This window comes from Geospiza fortis, unplaced genomic scaffold, assembly GCF_000277835.1.
Source record: "Geospiza fortis unplaced genomic scaffold, GeoFor_1.0 scaffold23, whole genome shotgun sequence".
Classification (NCBI taxonomy): Eukaryota; Metazoa; Chordata; class Aves; order Passeriformes; family Thraupidae; genus Geospiza; species Geospiza fortis.
The window spans coordinates 9,893,523-9,910,922 of record NW_005054303.1 but is presented as its reverse complement, the minus strand read 5'-3'; the positions used below and the strand labels follow the sequence as shown (position 1 = coordinate 9,910,922).

General features: G+C 40.3%; 1 protein-coding gene across 1 annotated transcript in view; it reads left to right on the top strand.

Moving 5' to 3' along the window:
- SYNE2 (spectrin repeat containing nuclear envelope protein 2) overlaps window positions 1-17,400 on the top strand; it is a 158,116-nt gene that overhangs the window by 30,281 nt on the left and 110,435 nt on the right. Inside the window, 19 exon segments of the mRNA XM_031066314.1 lie at window positions 390-508; window positions 1,100-1,223; window positions 2,079-2,239; window positions 2,683-2,833; window positions 4,114-4,163; window positions 4,165-4,605; window positions 5,273-5,452; window positions 6,393-6,543; window positions 8,300-8,458; window positions 9,160-9,321; window positions 11,616-11,717; window positions 12,949-13,149; window positions 14,110-14,275; window positions 14,983-15,095; window positions 15,860-16,062; window positions 16,463-16,582; window positions 16,689-16,977; window positions 17,331-17,398; window position 17,400. The exon segment at window position 17,400 is cut by the window's right edge and continues 98 nt beyond it. Coding sequence (XP_030922174.1) covers window positions 390-508; window positions 1,100-1,223; window positions 2,079-2,239; window positions 2,683-2,833; window positions 4,114-4,163; window positions 4,165-4,605; window positions 5,273-5,452; window positions 6,393-6,543; window positions 8,300-8,458; window positions 9,160-9,321; window positions 11,616-11,717; window positions 12,949-13,149; window positions 14,110-14,275; window positions 14,983-15,095; window positions 15,860-16,062; window positions 16,463-16,582; window positions 16,689-16,977; window positions 17,331-17,398; window position 17,400 — 2,961 coding nt within the window.

The window sequence follows — 17,400 nt, the reverse complement described above, 5'->3', positions numbered from 1 at the left end:
CAACCTCCAGCCTGGAATTATATTTTGCAGAAAAGTCATTTTCGGGGGAAAGGCTATCTGGGAAGCTGTGTTCCAGTGAAAATTCCCCGTAGTGTCCCAGTAATATGAACAATTTTCAGAGGACAGAGAGAGCCCTAGTGAAGAGTTGGAGGCATTTGTCTGTATCTGTGAAAAGAATGAATGAGCTGGCTACAAGTATTCCAAAATTTGCTCTTTGGGCTCGTGATTGAGTTCAAACACATCTTGAATTCATGAATGGCCTCTCTCATCTCCTCTGGGACACATCAAGCCATCCCTTCCTTCAGGAGCTCACAGATGATTGTTCGGCTTTGCTGTGTATTACACAGGATATTGTGGAGGTCACTGTCACCCTTTCTGTTTTTACTCAGACCTCAAGCCCTGCTGCAGATGCAGTTTTGGAACCAGATATGAAGCACCACAATGGAGAAAGCTGTGCAGATGAGTTTGAGGAAGATGGTGATTTGGCCATACCAGCTTTGTTAGAGAGGTAATTTTTAAAGGAGAAAATGCATGGTTGTTAAGGTATGATGCTGTGCTAGACAAATTAGCTCACAAATTCATTGAAGGTACCAAACATTAGGTGCACTTTTGCTCTGCAGAACCCTGTTCTTTTTTCTGCTACAGTTTACTTAATATCTGTAATTTATAGGGAAGCACTACAGTAACTAAATGCTTCAAGCATTAGGATTTTGTAGCAAGAACATTTTTAGCTATGAATGTTCTACTCATTTTCTTGGGCTAGGAAAGTCTGCGTCTGCCTTACTAATAACTTCAAATACTGTAAAATAAAGAAATGTGTCAAGTTTTTTAGAGAACTGACGCTTTTACTTTTGTAAAACTGAATTTAGACAATGCAGGCTGGCATTTAGATTTGAAGATTAGCCATATGAGCAATCTGTTTAATATGTTGCTCAGTTATGCATTATTCATTCATTTTGGGCTTAAATAAAATATGTACTTGCAATAGACTGAGCTTATTTTTTTATGGCACTCTGTTGATCAGTGAGTCCCATACCCTGAGATGTTCCATTTAATTAAAACTAATATTCTCTCTAAAAGTGTTTGCATCTTTCCTTAGCTTTAATACACAGAGAAGTAACCTGGAGGAACTTCTACGTCACAGCAGAGATAAAGTAACATCTGACTTTACTGATGAAATAAAAGACACTTCATCCCTTAAGTTTAAGCTGTTTGAACTAGAGGCAAGTATTCATCTTTTAAAAATATACCTGGTGCCTAAATTGTTATTTTCTCATGTAGAGCACTCACTTCTCTGTTACATATATGATATACTGTCAAGAAAAAAGCAGCATCCTTGCGACCATATGTGTTGGAAGAAGGGAAATCAAGGATTTAAGATTCAACAGAACTGCATTGCTGCCTAGTACTGGAGTTTTGCAGGTGTTGTTGAAAGACAAGAAGAAATTGGTGGCTCTGGGTTTGTTGTCTGCAGGCTGAAATAGGTGTAATGGGGAAAAAAACTGCAGAAAGGAGCTTTTTGTTTGTCAGCAGAGATGGCCAGGGCTGCAGGAGTCATCAGAGTTGGACCACCAAGTGGTGTTTGTGCAGAATGGAGCTCTTCCAGGACACATAAAACTTGGTTACGTTTGTGAGATCCTTAAGGTGACAGCAAAAGGCACAGAGTTGATGTTGAAAAGTTTATTACTGCAATTTTTCATGGCCTTTCTTGAAAGGACTACAAAGCTTTATCAAAAATCTCAGAAGCTGGTTCAGTTCTACATTTGTTTTTCTTTGGAACATAGCTAGGTGGAGATATTTTCATTCTTGTAGTAAGAATGCCTGGCCCGTTATTTATTGACCCTTTTATAAAATGTAGCCAAGGCATATATCTGACATGGAAATTGTCACTGTAAAATGTTACTGGAAATTTGCATGCAGCTAAAAGCTGGGTCTTGAAGGAGAAAAAACGCAGTAGATACTCTTACTTTCAGATGATGTTTTCACTGTTTTTGTAGAGACTCTTGTGACTAGTTTTATGAAATGTCCACTGAGAAATACAGGATCATATTAATGCATTAGAACTGCTTGTCTTGTAGGCAATGATAGACATGGAATTCACGTCTGGTTGGAAAGAATTGGAAAAGATCTCATCTGCCTTAGAAAGTCTTGTGTCTGAAGTGCAGCAGGCTGCTCTCTCTGAGGCAAGAAACAAGCTACAAAGCGAGTGGAAAGAACTTCAGGGTATTATAAGTATCAGGTATAAAATAACACTTTATGGTATTAGCTAAGGAATTATAACTAATTGTGTATGTTGTGAAGGGAATAATGTGTGTTGCAGAAAATAGCTGCACATTTTTAACCTTTTCTTCATTGCAAAAAATTAAGCTGTTCTTAATTTTTTTTATTCATATACACATGGAAGATAGCGTGAGTCGCCCCAAGAAGATCAGAGACAGATCTTTGTGACATAACTGTGCAATATTCCCATTTATTGCTGTTATTTCCTTTCATCTTTTGGTTAAATTCACTGTGATTCACATTGCTTTTCTCATTAATCAGAGAAAAACTCATCTGACCTTGGGAGGGGGAGGATTAGATCTGTTAGACAGTTACATTATTTTTGTGGCTTTTTGTGCTTAAAAATATTGAGTGTCTTTTCTTGCTTGCTTTCCCAGTTCATGTTTTGTTAATTTCTTGCAGAGCAAATTCTTTAAGGGCTGCTGTGGAAATTGTTTTGGAAATAGAAGATCAATCCATCTCTGTCTGTCGATTAGTAGATGAATGGCTGAAGAACAAGTACATCCACCAGTTTAGTCTGATGGACTGGGACCTTCCTGAGAGTGAACTGAAGGTAAGGGAAGATGCAGAGACCACACCCTAGCAAGGATAGGTTTTAATATCTAGGAAGCAGAGAACTTCATGGGATTTTCACTCAGGAGGTTAGGGCTGCTGACAAGACTTCCCAAACCTTCTAAAATCTGTAATGGCATTTTAGTCCTTGTGTTTTAAACACTGTTGGTCCTGTAGAGCAAGCCAGGGACCCTCAGTCGGTTCTGCTGTGAAAGCCATTGTTGTGAACATTTCATTGTAGGTTAGGATCTTTTTTTGATGCAGATTTGTGGTGTTCCCACTTGGCCTTATATCATTTTGTGGAGTCCTGCACGTAATGCACTGTTAATTTATGAGCTCAGCCAAGCTACCTTGTGTCACATCTGCTGCAGTATCGGAGCACAGCTCAGGATGGCTTTGGAAGCTCAGTGTGGGTGCAGTAATTGTTCACCTGCTATCAATATCTGATGCCCAGGCCCTGGTCCACTGGGCAGGGTGAATTCTGTTTAATTCTTGGCTTGCCCTCTGGGCTGAGCACACTGACAGCTACACAGAACTGAAAGTTTGCACTTGTCTGCCCTTGGCTCTCCAGTGAAGTAGGGTTTAGGTCTCTCAAGCTGTAGGGCAGACAGCATGTGTGCTCTGTCTGACCAGTTTTGGCTGCAAGGGCCCAGAATTTTTGCCCAGCTCTCTGCACATCTGGGCTTTCACAGCCCTGACCTGTTGCTCTTTGAGGGCTGCAACCAGAGAGCCTGCAGGCTGCACCAGGAGATTTTTAAATGCATGGAAGTCTGCTCCAAAAGTATAGCATAAAGAACTGAAAGATGGCAGAGTAATAAATATCTCTGTGGCTGCCTGTGCTCTGGCTGATGTCCTGCTGTGAGAGCCTGCTGCTTTCAGTCCCAGGACTGTCATCATCTTTCTCTCCTTCTTGTCTCATTGCAGGAAGGAGTCTTGAGCTTTCTGTAGTGCTGATCAAATTTCCTGTGTGTGGAATACCTTTTATTTGATTATTTTGTTGGTTTTTTTCCTTCCCTCCACTGACATCCAGAATAGGTTTTCTATCTTACCCATCCTGTTTAGCATACTTTGTTACTGCTATTATAATTTGTTCTTCAGTCCTAGGTTCAGCTCAAATGTTTTTTCCTTCCCTCCACTGACATCCAGGATAGGTTTTCTATCCTGTTTAGCATACTTTTTTACTGCTATTATAATTTGTTTTTCCATCCTAGGTTCAGCTGGAATACAGGATAAATGTTTTCTTTCACTTGCTAACATTTTTGGTCATTCTCTAAATTTCAGATGCTGCAGAGATGCATATTAGAACAGATTGAAGAGTGCAAACAGTTGGAAGCAGAACCGTGAGGGTGTCCTTAAAGATCTGGAAACTTTTATGGCCTCCCTGAGGAAGATCCAGACTTCCATCACATCTCTCCCAGCTCCCCCAGATCAACCTGAAATGCAGGGAAAAGCTTTGAGGGAGGCTGCACAGGAAGTTTCTCATCTGGCAGAAGAGGCCAGATGTCTGGATGAACGCCTGAAGAGTGTTAATATCTGTCTGGAAGATGCTGGTCATGGGAGAAAGACTTGGTGTGAAAAACTTGTTCGAGGTTTGTCCAAAAAGCTAAATGCCATCTATGATCCCTCAAGAGAACAGGTGCCTACAGAAGAAAAAGACTTACACAAGACTTTTTCGAGAAAAAACAGTGAACTCCTTAAAACCATTCAGGATCTACAGGGCAGAATCAATAAAATAGGCTTGAAGGATCCAACAATTCCAGCTATTCAGAAAAGGTGAATTATTTTTTAAAGCTCTTTTAATTTCATATTTTCAGTGGAGTCAGCCTGGGTCCCCTCTGCTGGAGAGCACTGGAATTTGAAGTATCTGTAGAACATTGACAGTAGCTGTGAGTTTGTTTTATTTGGTCCATTACAGCCTAAAAAAGAAAGCCTTGTCCATTTTTTTTCCTTTCAAACTCATATCTATCTATCTATCTATCTATCTGATCTATCTATCTGTCTATCTATGTGTTTGAAGCAGCATTGAGGAAGAAAAAATAGGAGATGGGTTATTGTGATCTTAGTTTTCAGTAAGAAAACTGTCAGACAGGGAGATGGGTCCCCTTGCTGGGCACTGATGCATCTGATCTGAAACTCTGCAGTGTAAGATGGACAGACTGCACTTGCCTTTTAATACAAATTAATTTCACTGTGTTCATACAGACCCAGCTGCCCTTTAGAATTTGGATTGTTTTCTCACAGTGTTGAGGTCAGCATAACTCATCTGAGGGCCTGTGTCAGATTACATGAATTGAAGACCAAATTAGACTTTTTGTGATGTCATTTAACACAGTATGTGGAGCTCAGGATGAATTTCTAGGGAACTTAATAATTAAATTGTGAACCAAATCAAAGGCTTACTTTAATATAAGACTGTATTTCATTTTTGTTTCTAATAAAGGATAAAATCATTAACAGAATTGGAAAAGGAATTGGATCGTGCTGCTGCTGAAATGAAATCTATGCAAGAAATTGCTAATAAGCTCCCACAGATCAATGAGGAGAAAGCAGAGGAAGCAAATGAGCAGCGCAGAGTTACAGAGAGGTTATGGGAGGATACAAAGCTCTTGCTTGCTGAATGGTAAGGAGGAAAATTGCATTTTAAAGTAATATTGTTCAAGTAAGAAGTTTGCTTGTGAAATCAAACAGAAAAAAAGCCCTAGACCATACCTTAAAGGTACACTGGAGACATAAACTATCATTAAACCAAGACTTGCTCATGAAAGTTTGCAGCCAAAGCTCATGAACTTTGCGTATTTTTAAAGCATCGCAGTCCCATCATTTAGCAGGTATGCAGTGATGTGTTGGACTTAATTGGCATCCAGGAGAAAACCTGGCTGCTGCAGGGAATGCTGTGTCTTCTGTATTTGCTGCAAATTTCCTGCCAGCACACTGAAAAGGAAAAGACAAACTGAAACAAATGGAAAAGGACAGCTGGGAAAACAGTCTCTTACGCAGCAAAGTAAAGGGAGCTTGGTTTGATAATTCTGTGAGAGAGGGGACTGGGAGAGGCTGTGGTTGATTGCCCAGGGCATCTGTGCTTCTGGTACAGTTTTTGAAGATGCCCAGAGGCTTTGCATGGACTGGCACAGTTCTGGTTAATTCTCATGGCTTGCACAGGTGGGAGCAGCCTGTTTTCATACCCCGCTGAAGGATGGGCTGATATCCACCATCCAAGCTGCTGTGAGATCTGCTGCACATGATATTTCAGTTTACTGGTGACTGAGCTCACCTCTCAGGTGGAGAGGATCATATGAACACAGCTGCTCATCACAGTTAAATGTGCATCAGAGGCATTTGATGGTGAAGGGTATTTCTGATTCCAGAAACTGTCTGGATACCATGAAGGTATCACACATTATTGCAGGATTTAAGACAGGTACAGTTCATCACTCCTTTTCTCTCATCCAAACCTGGTTGTCAAACTTCCCACGTGTGTGAATATAGGAGAAGGGAGCAGACAGGAGGTTGAGGCTGCAGGTTTGTGCTTAGGCCATAAGTAATGCATCTCTTTTTAATAGCCAGGAGCAGTGTGCAAGGGTTCTGGAGCTCCTGAAGCAGTATCAAAGCTGCAAAACGAGTCTGACCAGCATCATCCAGAAACAGGAGATTGTGCTTTCCCAGCAAACTTCTTACATGGGGAAGGAGAATTTGAACAGACTAATAGCAAAGGTGAGTAACAAGAACTTAGTGGAAAGGAAAGCCTTTCCTGGGAGCATTCAGATGCAGGGTTGCCCTTGTACCCTCAGCCTTCAGGGCAGATGTTAAGGCTTTGCTTTCACTTTGGCTTCCAAAATACCTTTAGGGACTCCATATTTTTGTTTTAAGTAGATTTAAGGCTGTTTTTTCGTAGTGAATCAAAGTCTTGATAATGGAGAGGGATTACAAAAACTAAACCAAACCCCATGGAAGAACTAGGATCTAGTATGAAGATGAGATAAAGTCCTGTCCTTTTGCTCCAAGCTGTCTGTGACAGCAGTTAAACATTTGCAGTAGCTTTTACATTACTTGATGAGCTACTCGTGCTGAATGAGCAGGTACTGCTGGACACCTCTTCATTTAATTTAAGGTTTTCCACCTTTTCTGTCAGAAATGTGACATCCAGCTTCTTGGCTAAGTGAATACTGCTGCTGGAATTGTTGTCCATGGTTAACAGATCAGTGAACAGCAGCATGGCCATCATGACCATTTTACTGCACAGGTTTCACATATCCTGGATCATGTAACTGGTTGTTCAGATCCTCTTTTTAGGCTTTCTGATGAGGCATCACCCATAGCATCCAGGAGTGTTTGCTCTCAGGCAGTGCCTGGGCTGGTTAAATTTAAGAAGGAATGTGAGTGGTGTTTTCCTGAGGCAATGGGATGGTGTCTGCTTGTGCCAGCCCCCTTTAGCTGAGGCAGGGTCTCTTCTGGGTCACACCTGTGGGACTTGGGGTATTTTGTATCACCTGGGCTCCTGCTGCAAGGGGGGCATTGCCTGCATATCCCAGCCCCTGCTTTATGGAGATCCCTCTCTGGGAACAACCCTCCCTTCTCACCCTGAGCTCTGCAATTCCCACTCCCAGAGCTCTGGTCTGAAATTGCTGTGGCACAGTCCAGGCATGTCCTTGAGTGCTGATGGTTTGTTATATAGAATTATACAAAATAATAGCAGGGAAAGTCCTCTTCTTTGTTCTGGTTTGTGAGAGCAGCTCTGCCATCCCTCTCCTGAGCTCAGTGCCTGGTGGGGTTGGTATGAGAACAATTTCCCAGGATGTCTGTGGGAAGTAAGGAGAGAGCTGTTAACATCCAAGTGCCTAGCACTAGAGGTCAGTGTTTCTTTTCCAGGAAGCTTCCATGTTGTTTGTAAACACTGACATTCCAATGAAACACAGAGAAGCAGCTTGGTGTTTAAATAGAAAGTAGGAGAAAGAGACGTTTCACTTTCTGGCTGTGACATATTTGACAGTGTCTGTGTTTAAATCGGATTTGAGCTTTTTTCTGTAAATAGTTCAAAACCTGGGGTTCAGAATGCAGTTGTAATACTATCTCAGATTATTATCACATTCTGCATTGTTTATCTCTGTAATCAAGGTCCTGTGTGTGGATGTACAGTCCCCTTGGATCTGGCACTTAGGACTTTAAAAGCAAACCATGGTTTTGTCTCTCTTAGAAATAAATTATCCATATTCCCACTCAGCTGTTCTGCAGCTAATAACAGAACAATATGGATTTCTAACAGGGAAATATTCCTGTCAGCATAGCAGGGATAGAACAACACAGAATGCATTCCTAGTCTCATCATATTGTATAAAATAGATTATTTTATGTAATTCTGTTGTTTCTCTAAGCAAAAAAAAAACCCAGCAAATCAGTTTAAAAATATTTTGCCAAATAAACAATCATAAGCAAATATGCTCACAAATATCCATGTATTTTTTTTTCACAGATTGAAGAGGCAAAAGAGGAATTTAATGATCACTCTGAAGATGTAGACAAAATAAATCAGATCTGCAAAAACCTGCAATTCCAGCTGAATAAAATGAGAAGCTTTGAGGAGCCTCCGTTCGAGAATGAGGCTAACATTATTGTGGACAGATGGCTGGATGTATGTAAAAAGTAAATTATCAGGGTGGTCTTATCTGTTATGCATTATAGTAATTGATTCTGATGTGGGTGTAATATTTCAAATAAATTAAGTGCAATATGGCAGGTATTCTTAAGAGATAAATCCAAGTGTTTACCAGAGCAAAGCTTGCAGAGTATCTATGGATATAATGTTTCTGATCTCTCAGGTAATTTATATTGTCTGTACTCCTTGGCAGTAAATAATTCTAGAAAATGCAGAAAAGGCAATATTTGTGTTTTCTTCATGAATCTGTAAGCTTCCATAACAACTTCTAGTGATTTAGACTTTGGAGACAAATCTGGAAAATTATAGTGCTGGTGCTGTTGGTGGGAAATATTTGCCACTGTCGATCTAAGCAGTGCATCAATACTGAGATTAAATGGTATTTACTGGGAGTAGATAAACATTAATGAGCAAGGCTCCTTCCTAAACCTGCCTTAAAACTGGCAAGCTGCTGTTGTGATTGGTATGTTTGGTGACATGTGTGGCAGGGATTTAAGTATCTTCTCCATGACCAGTTCACTGTGAAGACACGACATTTTTTCCCCCCCCCCTTTCCGCTCTTGTTTTTATGGGTGGTTTCATCTCGCTCTGATTTTCTTGCTGCTTTTGCTTTTGGAATATAACTCAACATTTTTTTGAAATCTGTGTGTGTTTTCTGCCTATCAATCTAATGGTAGATCAATGAAAAGACCGAAAATTACTGTGATAATTTGGGGAGAGCTCAGGCTTTGTGGGACAAACTCCTGAACTTATCTGGCACAATTGAAGCTTGGGCAGATGAAGAGCTCAAGAATGCAGAAGACCATTGCCTGACTGAGGAGGACCTCGCCCAGTTGAAGGTAATTTAAATGGCAATTTTTTACCTTTCCTTTATACTATACTGATATGGGCTTTGGGCTATAAACATGCTTGTTGCATAGACCAGCAGAGGAAGTTGTAACATTTGCAGTTGTATCTGCATGGGTGGTTGCACTAAGGATGTTGCCTTTATTTGGGGAAGTATCTTGGAAAACAAATGCACAGATAGTGTATATGTGTAGTTAATGGTTTTCAATCAATGCAACACTGCAAATGCTGTACAGAGATGGAGCAAAGAGAAGGCCTGGAAGGCTGTAGCCTGCAGTGCAGCAGTGCACAGAGAAGAAAGAAAAGAGTGTGTATGGGCTAATAATTAGTTTTCCAGGTAGAAGTGGCCTGTCAGTGAAGATGCTGGAGCCTCTGGGACAGCTGGGCAAAGCACAGCTCAAGGAGAGGTTTCAGAGGTGGTTTATTTTCTTTCTGTCCTGGTGTGTTCCTCACTGTAACTTTTTGCAGCCTCAGCAGAGAGTGGCTGCAGAGCATCTCCAGGGGCTGCACATGGGCAGGCAGCAGCAGAGCCTGGGCTGCCTGTGCCCCTTTGGCACAGATTATCATGTTAATTCTTGGTGTCAGGGTGCAGCTGGGTGTAAAAACACATGCACTGGGTCTGTGCCATTGAAATCTTCATGTATGGGGGTGAATATTTTAATTCCTAACTTTAGGGCCACAATGGACCAGCTGTGCTGCTTCTTTGTGGTCATAACCAGTGTCTACTAAGCAAAAATAATTTCCTGCTTCAAATTGAGTGATTGAGACATAAATACATAAATACATCTCATATCCTCTTGTTTGAAAATTTGCAGGCAGTTTTTCCTCAGTGTTTACAAGTTACAAATGGCCTGGTTTTTACTATAGTTGTTTGCAACTTTCCTCCTATTGTTAGCACTGCTCATTTGTTTTAGTTTGCAGAGAACTGAAAAGCCAAGGTGCTCTTTGTGTATGGATCTTCACCAGGAAACAGTGGCATATCCACTGTGCAGCAGTGGATATTTTGTCACGTCATTGTTGTCTCTACCATTGTATTGTCAGAATTTTCCTGGAGTAGTTTGGGTCCCTGGAGGCTCCAGTAAAAATGCACCAGCTGGAAAATGCATCTTTAGGGCCATTTTGTTACCTGGAAACAGCTCAAGTCCAGTGTGATGTGACTGTGCCCCCAGTGTGACTCTTCTCCTCCTTAGAAAGGGCTGTGCTGGAGGTGACTACAGTAAGGTTGTTCTGCTGCTTTCTTGTGAGAGATAAGTCTCAAAAGAGGGAGAAGAGGGCAAGAGACACAGAAACCATATTCCCCTGAGCAATTATTATAAAGCAGAATAGAAGGAGAGAAAGCTGAACCCAGTGCGTTTGAATTTTTGTCAAACGATTCCAAGTGCAGAGGGCATCAGGTTCATTTATCACTTTATTGTTATTCCTTTTATTGATCCTGAAACATCTCTGCATTGATCTTAATTCCAGAAAGACCCCCAACTGTTGTAATATGTATCACATTACACAGGGTTGAAACCCAGGGTCCTTTGTGAGCACTGGTGCATGTGTTTTCAGGGAGCCTGTCACAAAAGAGCAGAGCAGTGAATTATTGGACTGTGTATTTAAGGATAATTTCAGTATATATAGAGAGAAGTTCTGCTTTCCCCTGTATGCAAATGCAAACTCTTTTAAGGGCTGCAGTACATGAATGGGTTTTGATGATTGCTTTTACAGGGACTACAAAAGGAAGGCTTGTCCTCAGGGAGCTTGGAATATTGATTTGGGAATATGAGACAGTGTCATTATCCTGTTCATAAGTTGAAGCTGGCATTTTACCTTCACATCACTGACTTGTTCTAAAATACATTCAAATGAGTGGAGGTCTTTTCATATGCAAAGGATTTACATTTAAAAAGTGCTTACAGCCTGTGTTGTATTTTATCACTTCCATACCAAAGCACGTGCCATCAGGATGCCGATTCTTGACTTGAAATCTATGGCATCTGAGAATATCCCTTTTAGTAGAAGCAGCAAGACATAAATGCAAAATTACAATTCTTTTACTGTAAATTTACTTGAAGCAAAATAATTAAGATTCTTAAATATATGCTAGATTTGCATTATCAGGTGCTTTGCCTGAGAAACAGGGTGTTTCTGACTCGAATACAAAAAATGCTTAATTGCAAAAATAAAAATCAGGAAATGAACAAATGGTGTCACCTCTATATACCAAAATGCATAATCAGAATATTTTAATATAATTTTCTGTTGGAGGGAAGCACAGTTACCAATGTGTTTTTTCCACCTTTAGGCATGCTTACGGGCCCAAGAGCAGAAACTCCAAAAATTCGACAACACAGTGGCTGAGATAGAAGAGCTTCTGAATAGTAATGAACCTCCATTGGAGCTACAGGTACAGAGGAGCTCTTACAGCTGATACACCAGTCCTCTTTACTATAGCCCTGCTTCTAGTACTGCCTTTGTCACAGTCAGTTACTGGATTTACTTATATCTGCTCAAGGAGAGTTGGAGGCATTTTGTTGCCAGTGGGCAGTGGTATTTCATTTGTTGTATCTCTCAGGCTGCTAAAGGTTGGTAGAACCAAACTTGTCATTTTAAACACAAAGGTCTTTCTCACTTCTGTGCCTTTTTAGGCCCTTGGCCCTGCCCAAAGAGGCTGATATCAGTGATACCTGGTGTTTAGAGGGTGGTCAACACCAGGGCACAATGGACCTCATCACCCCTTTAGGGATCCCAGGAACTCAGCTTTACTGACTGGGTATTTTAAACTCTACCTTTGCCTGGACAATGTAGCTTGGTAATGTGGAGTTTCTTGCACAGAGTGATGTTTTCCTTTGGGGTATCACAAGGAAATCCTCATCTTTCTGTGTTAACGTCGCACAGCAAAGAATAAGTTCTTGTTTAAAACTGTGTTAGCTTCCCTTGCTCCTGGAGCAGTTCTATAATCATCCTCTCACAGTGTCTGTTGGATGCACCTTGAGCTTGACCCTGTTTAGCTATTTCTGTGTTTATCCTCAGCAGGCAGTGAACTCTGAGGAGTTTCACTGGGTAAAGTGATCTAAGGAGCTTAGGGAAGGACTCAGCAACCTTGTGCTGTGCGTGCTGTGCTCCTCGAGAGCGCCCTGAGTCCCTGGGGTGGGGTTCCCACGTTATCCACCCCGCTGCTGCCTCATGCAAGTCAAGGATGAGGTTCAGGACCTGTTGCTCCTTAGTGAATAGTCTCAAGCCAGAGCTCCCAACCTCTCTGCTGGCCTTTTTTTGGGTTATGGTGGGGAATTTCCCCCAGTGGAATCACTGTAGGGGTGTGTGTTACAGAGAGAGCTGCAACCCTCTGTTTCATGGCAGCTGAAGCTCAGAGTAGGCCCTGGAGAGATTGATAAATAAAATAGAACAGCACCAGTAAAACTACTAATAAAGATGAGCTGAGATCACTCCTCCTCAGAAAAGCAATACTTAAATGTTTTTCAATTTCTGGAGTGGGAGGGAAACAAATCAAAACAAAATGTAATTAAAACATCTGGACTTCAGGCCACTTAATTTCTTTTTATGTCTATCATAGATTTTTGTAATGTTCTGAGAAATCAATCCAGTATAATTGATGTATGTTTATTTCCAATTTTAAGGTCATCAGATCATCTGTTGTGCAGAAAATGGAGCTAATAAAAGAGCTCTTGTCAGCCAAGCGAGGGACCAGTGAACTCACCGTGAATACAGCAGAGCTGAAAGGAGACCTTGATCTGGCCAAGACCCAGATTGGAATGACTGAATCACTCCTCAAAGCTTTATCTCCTTCAGACACCTTAGAGATCTTTACTAAACTAGAGGTAGCATGCCACAGATTGTGTATACTTTATACATTTGTTCATAATTTCTCTCTTGGTCAAGTGTTCATAAGTGTTCATCCTGTGTAAGTTGTAGACTGCTGGAATAACTCAAGTGAAGAGCCTGACTTGAATATTTCCTTAAGCTGCCAGAAACATGGAAGAAAAGCCTCTTTTTCCTGGAATTATCAGATATATTTAACCCTTGCAGGTGTTGGAAATGGTTAATCCTAAGCACAGCAGCAGTATTGCCACCCAGGATATGTTCAGGCAGTAGTGCCTGTTAGGATTGTCTGTTCTCCAGGACTGGGTAATACACAGAGGATGCCTTTGTGCCACCTGAGCCTGGCTGCAAGGGGGGAGCTCCCAGTAGACAATTTCAGCCTAATATTTGCTGAAACTTGAGCTTGGAGGCTTAGGCTGGCAAGATTTAAACCTCCTGTGGAGCAGTGAGTGGATTATGTGCATTGTGGGTGTCAGACCTCTGGTGTTTGGGGCAGTGAAATCACAGCCATGGCCGAAAGACAGAGTTTTTAATTAATTCTGTAGCTCCCTCTAAGTTACCTTTCAGCCCACGGAGTCTTGACAGACAGAATAAGGAATTTAGGGGGTGGAATAATGCCTATGGCAGCTGAGGCATTATAGTTTGTAAGTATTATATGCTCCGAAACATACAATGGCACTATTCACATATCTATTCTGTGGGATTATTTGTGGATACAGGTGTACACACATCTGCTCAAGGAGAGTTTAGTGCTTAGACTTTCCTACTGATGGCCTTGCTAATGCCAACATTTAAGAAATTTAAGAAATTATTTTGACACACGGGAAGTGCTAAACCCTTTTGCAAAACTCTAGTTTGTACTAAAGCAGCTCTATACAGTGAACTTCTGTTTGGCCTTCCAAACTTGTTTTTTAAAACTTCTCCTGCTTTGTTGTTTGTTTTTTTTTTTTTAAACTTAGGAGATACACCAGAAAATTCTGCAACAGGAGCACCTTGTGGCATTACTCCAGGAAGAGACAGATTGTCCTGATGTGGATGAATTAAATAAGCAGCTTAAATGTGTCACTGATTTATTCAATAGCAAGAAACATGTGCTTCAAGATCACTTTATGGGTGTTTTGAATCGTAAGTGAACACATTTTAATTATTTACCTTTACAGGTTTGACCACCACAATGACTTAAAGGTTGTGAAATTAATTGGTTAGGTGTCTGAAACTGCTTTGATATCCCAGACTGCCTCAGGGTTCTGAGCAAGATAAAGATTTGCAGAAAAATCGATTTTGATCCCAGAAAGCCACTCAGTCTGAATCCAACTATTTGGTGCCTTATTTTTACATTAAAAAATAGATAAAAGAAGTGTAAAGCATAATTCAGGAACAAATGTTAGAATATTTAATTTAAAAATACAGAAATCCAATGTTTTAATTTTTTTCCAATTGTTTTCTATCTAAAATTAGTTATGAGAATAAATGGTGTTATTACTCTTTGCTTTAGGCAGACAGAGGATTGTGCAGGTGGGAAATTTGGCCCAAAGATAATCTCATGTCTTCAGATGTTTTTTAAATAGTGTTAATCTGTGTGGAAATGAGAAAAGTTTCCACTAGGCTGTTCCAGGTCTTGTTTACCCAAACTACTGTGTGTGTTAGCTAATGTTAGCTAAGAAGAATAAGAGCTGCAGCATTTTCAGTCACATGTTCTGTAGTAAAAAGCAACCTTTGACAGTAGCACTGATAAATGTAATTGTAAATGGTCTGAAATCTTCATGTTAAACAGGATTTTCTTTTACAGAATGCAATTAATGAAAAAAATTGGAATGTCCCTTTCTTTTCAGGTCAGTGCAAGAATTTTAATGACTGGGTCAGCAGCACTCAGCTGTCTTTGAAGGATTGCTTTGAGCCCTCAGAAACAAAAGCCATACTGGAAGAAAGACTACAGAGGCTAAAGGTAAAGTATTAAAATATTGTAATTTCTAAAGCTGATTGTTCTTGCAGTGTTGCTCTTTTCACCTACGAGGCTATTCTTGGGACTGAATTCACCTGCAGTGGTTTTATAACTGGGGGCTGGAAGAACATCTCATGTAACTTAAAGCATTAGGAAAATAAGGGCAGTGAAAATAAAACTTAATTGAAATGAAGTGTCAGTGTTTAGGTTCAGACAGCTTGGGCAAGTGAGAGGCAGGACAGTAGTTGATGAAAATCAGTGGACCTTGACCAAGTACTTCAGTGTGCAAGGCTGCAGAAAATCAAATATGTAGAGAGTAGCATGAAGTTCTGACCCCCAATGGACTCAAATGTGAAAAAAAATTTGCATTTAATTTGTTGTAGCAAGATTTTCTCTCCAAATCAGACAGAATGAACAGAAAACAGATGGAAAAGCCACAACATCTGCAAGAAGCAATCACAGTTAAGCAGCAGAAGGAGATAGAGTGATGTCAGTGCTAGATTTGGATGCTGCTTGCCTGTTTCTGTGTGTAGAGAAAACGAGTCATCAGTTCCACTTTCTCCTTATTTTACAAACTGCAGCTTTTCCATTTACATGTGCAATAGTCAGCAAACTGGGAATTAACATAAATTCTTTTTCAGGAGCTGAAATTGCTGGGAAAAAAATACTGGTGATGATAACAGGAGCTGAAAAGCTCTTGTAACATAAATATCTATTACACTATAGCAAATCTGACAAATGGATCTTGTGTTTGTGTTCTTTTTCAGCACTTCCTGACATCTGAAGGCAGAGATAGAGACATCCAAGAGGTTAAAGCTTTACTGAACAAAGTGAAGCCTTACTTGCCCAAAGCCAGCATTAACCACCTCAACAGTCGTGTGAGGGATCAGGAGGCAGAGCTGCAGAGGTTGATCTCCAAATGTCAGAAAAGGGAGCAGGAGCTTGGTGCCTCTCTCCAGCAGCTCAGCAGGTAGGGAGCTAATCTTGTGTCTGACATTTTAATCACAAGTGGTATCAGATGACTCATTATTAAACAGCCATAGGGAATGGCAAGCATCCCTTCTTTTTACAAGAGATGGTATTTTAATCAAATGCTTTGTTGTGTGTTCCATGTGGGTTGTTTTTTTCAATTTCATAGCAGACCTGTATGGAAACTATGGACAATTTCATTGACAGGAACAGAGATAGTTAAAATAAGGCATATGTTTAAAATTTTGCTTGATCAGACATATTTCTGTTATTTTTTAATAACATATGTTATTTTTAATAACATATTTCTGTTATTTTTTCAGCAAAACACTGCTGCCAACAGGCTTTAGCCATATGATGCCTCTTATTTTGACCTGAATCTCTGTTTGTACTTCCTTTAGCCTTGAAGAAAGCAGCATGGCCTTGAAAGAATGGCTCTCTGCTCAGGAGGAGAAAGTAAAAGAGATCAATAAAGATGATGCAGAACTTGAAGATGTCTATAAAACACTATTAATGCAGAGGTATTGGGTTTTTTGGTCACTTTCTAAGAACTGTCTTCTGAATGAGGTTGTTCCATATTGTTACAACAAATAGATGTTGATTAATTTTTTAATTTTTATTTTTCAGGAAACCATTTGACTCCCTGACTCAGCTGTCAAATTCCTTGGGGGAAGCTGGGCTGACAGAATATGAAACCCTTTCAGAAGCCAGTAACCTTATCAGCAGGTACCATGCACTGATAACACGTGTCAGTGAAATGGCAGGGAATACTGAGAGATTTCCAGTGGAAGGACAGAATTTTGAAGACCTTGCCCAGGATGTTTCTTGCTGGATCAAAAAGCTTGAGGAGGCTCTTAATAAAATGAGTTCACAAGGAAATGAGTTGCCATCAGATGAAAGGATTAATCAGATAAAGGTACTGTGTTAAATATATTCCTTTTTCACCTTCCACCTCAAGCTAATGCTTGATGAGTCAGTACCCCCTGAAGGATACTGCCACTGCTCATGGCCTGTAGTTTTGTCATTTGAGCATTTTGTTTACTTGTCAGAACAATATGAGTATTCTTTGTAGAGAATAATTAACAAGTCAGCTTAATTGTCCCATACTTTGAAAATTAGATGATTTATCTGTTTATGTTTCATCTATGTAATATATTAGAAGACTTGAACAGCAGTGTGAAAAGTATGAAAAAAAATAATGGTAATACCTTTTATTTTGTAACCAAAAATAATTGTATATGCACTGCTTCTGCTTCTTGTTTAATACAGGAAATCACAAGTCTCAGAGATGAAGGTGAGGCCAAAATACAGAGCATGGTGGCTCTAGGAGACACTGTAT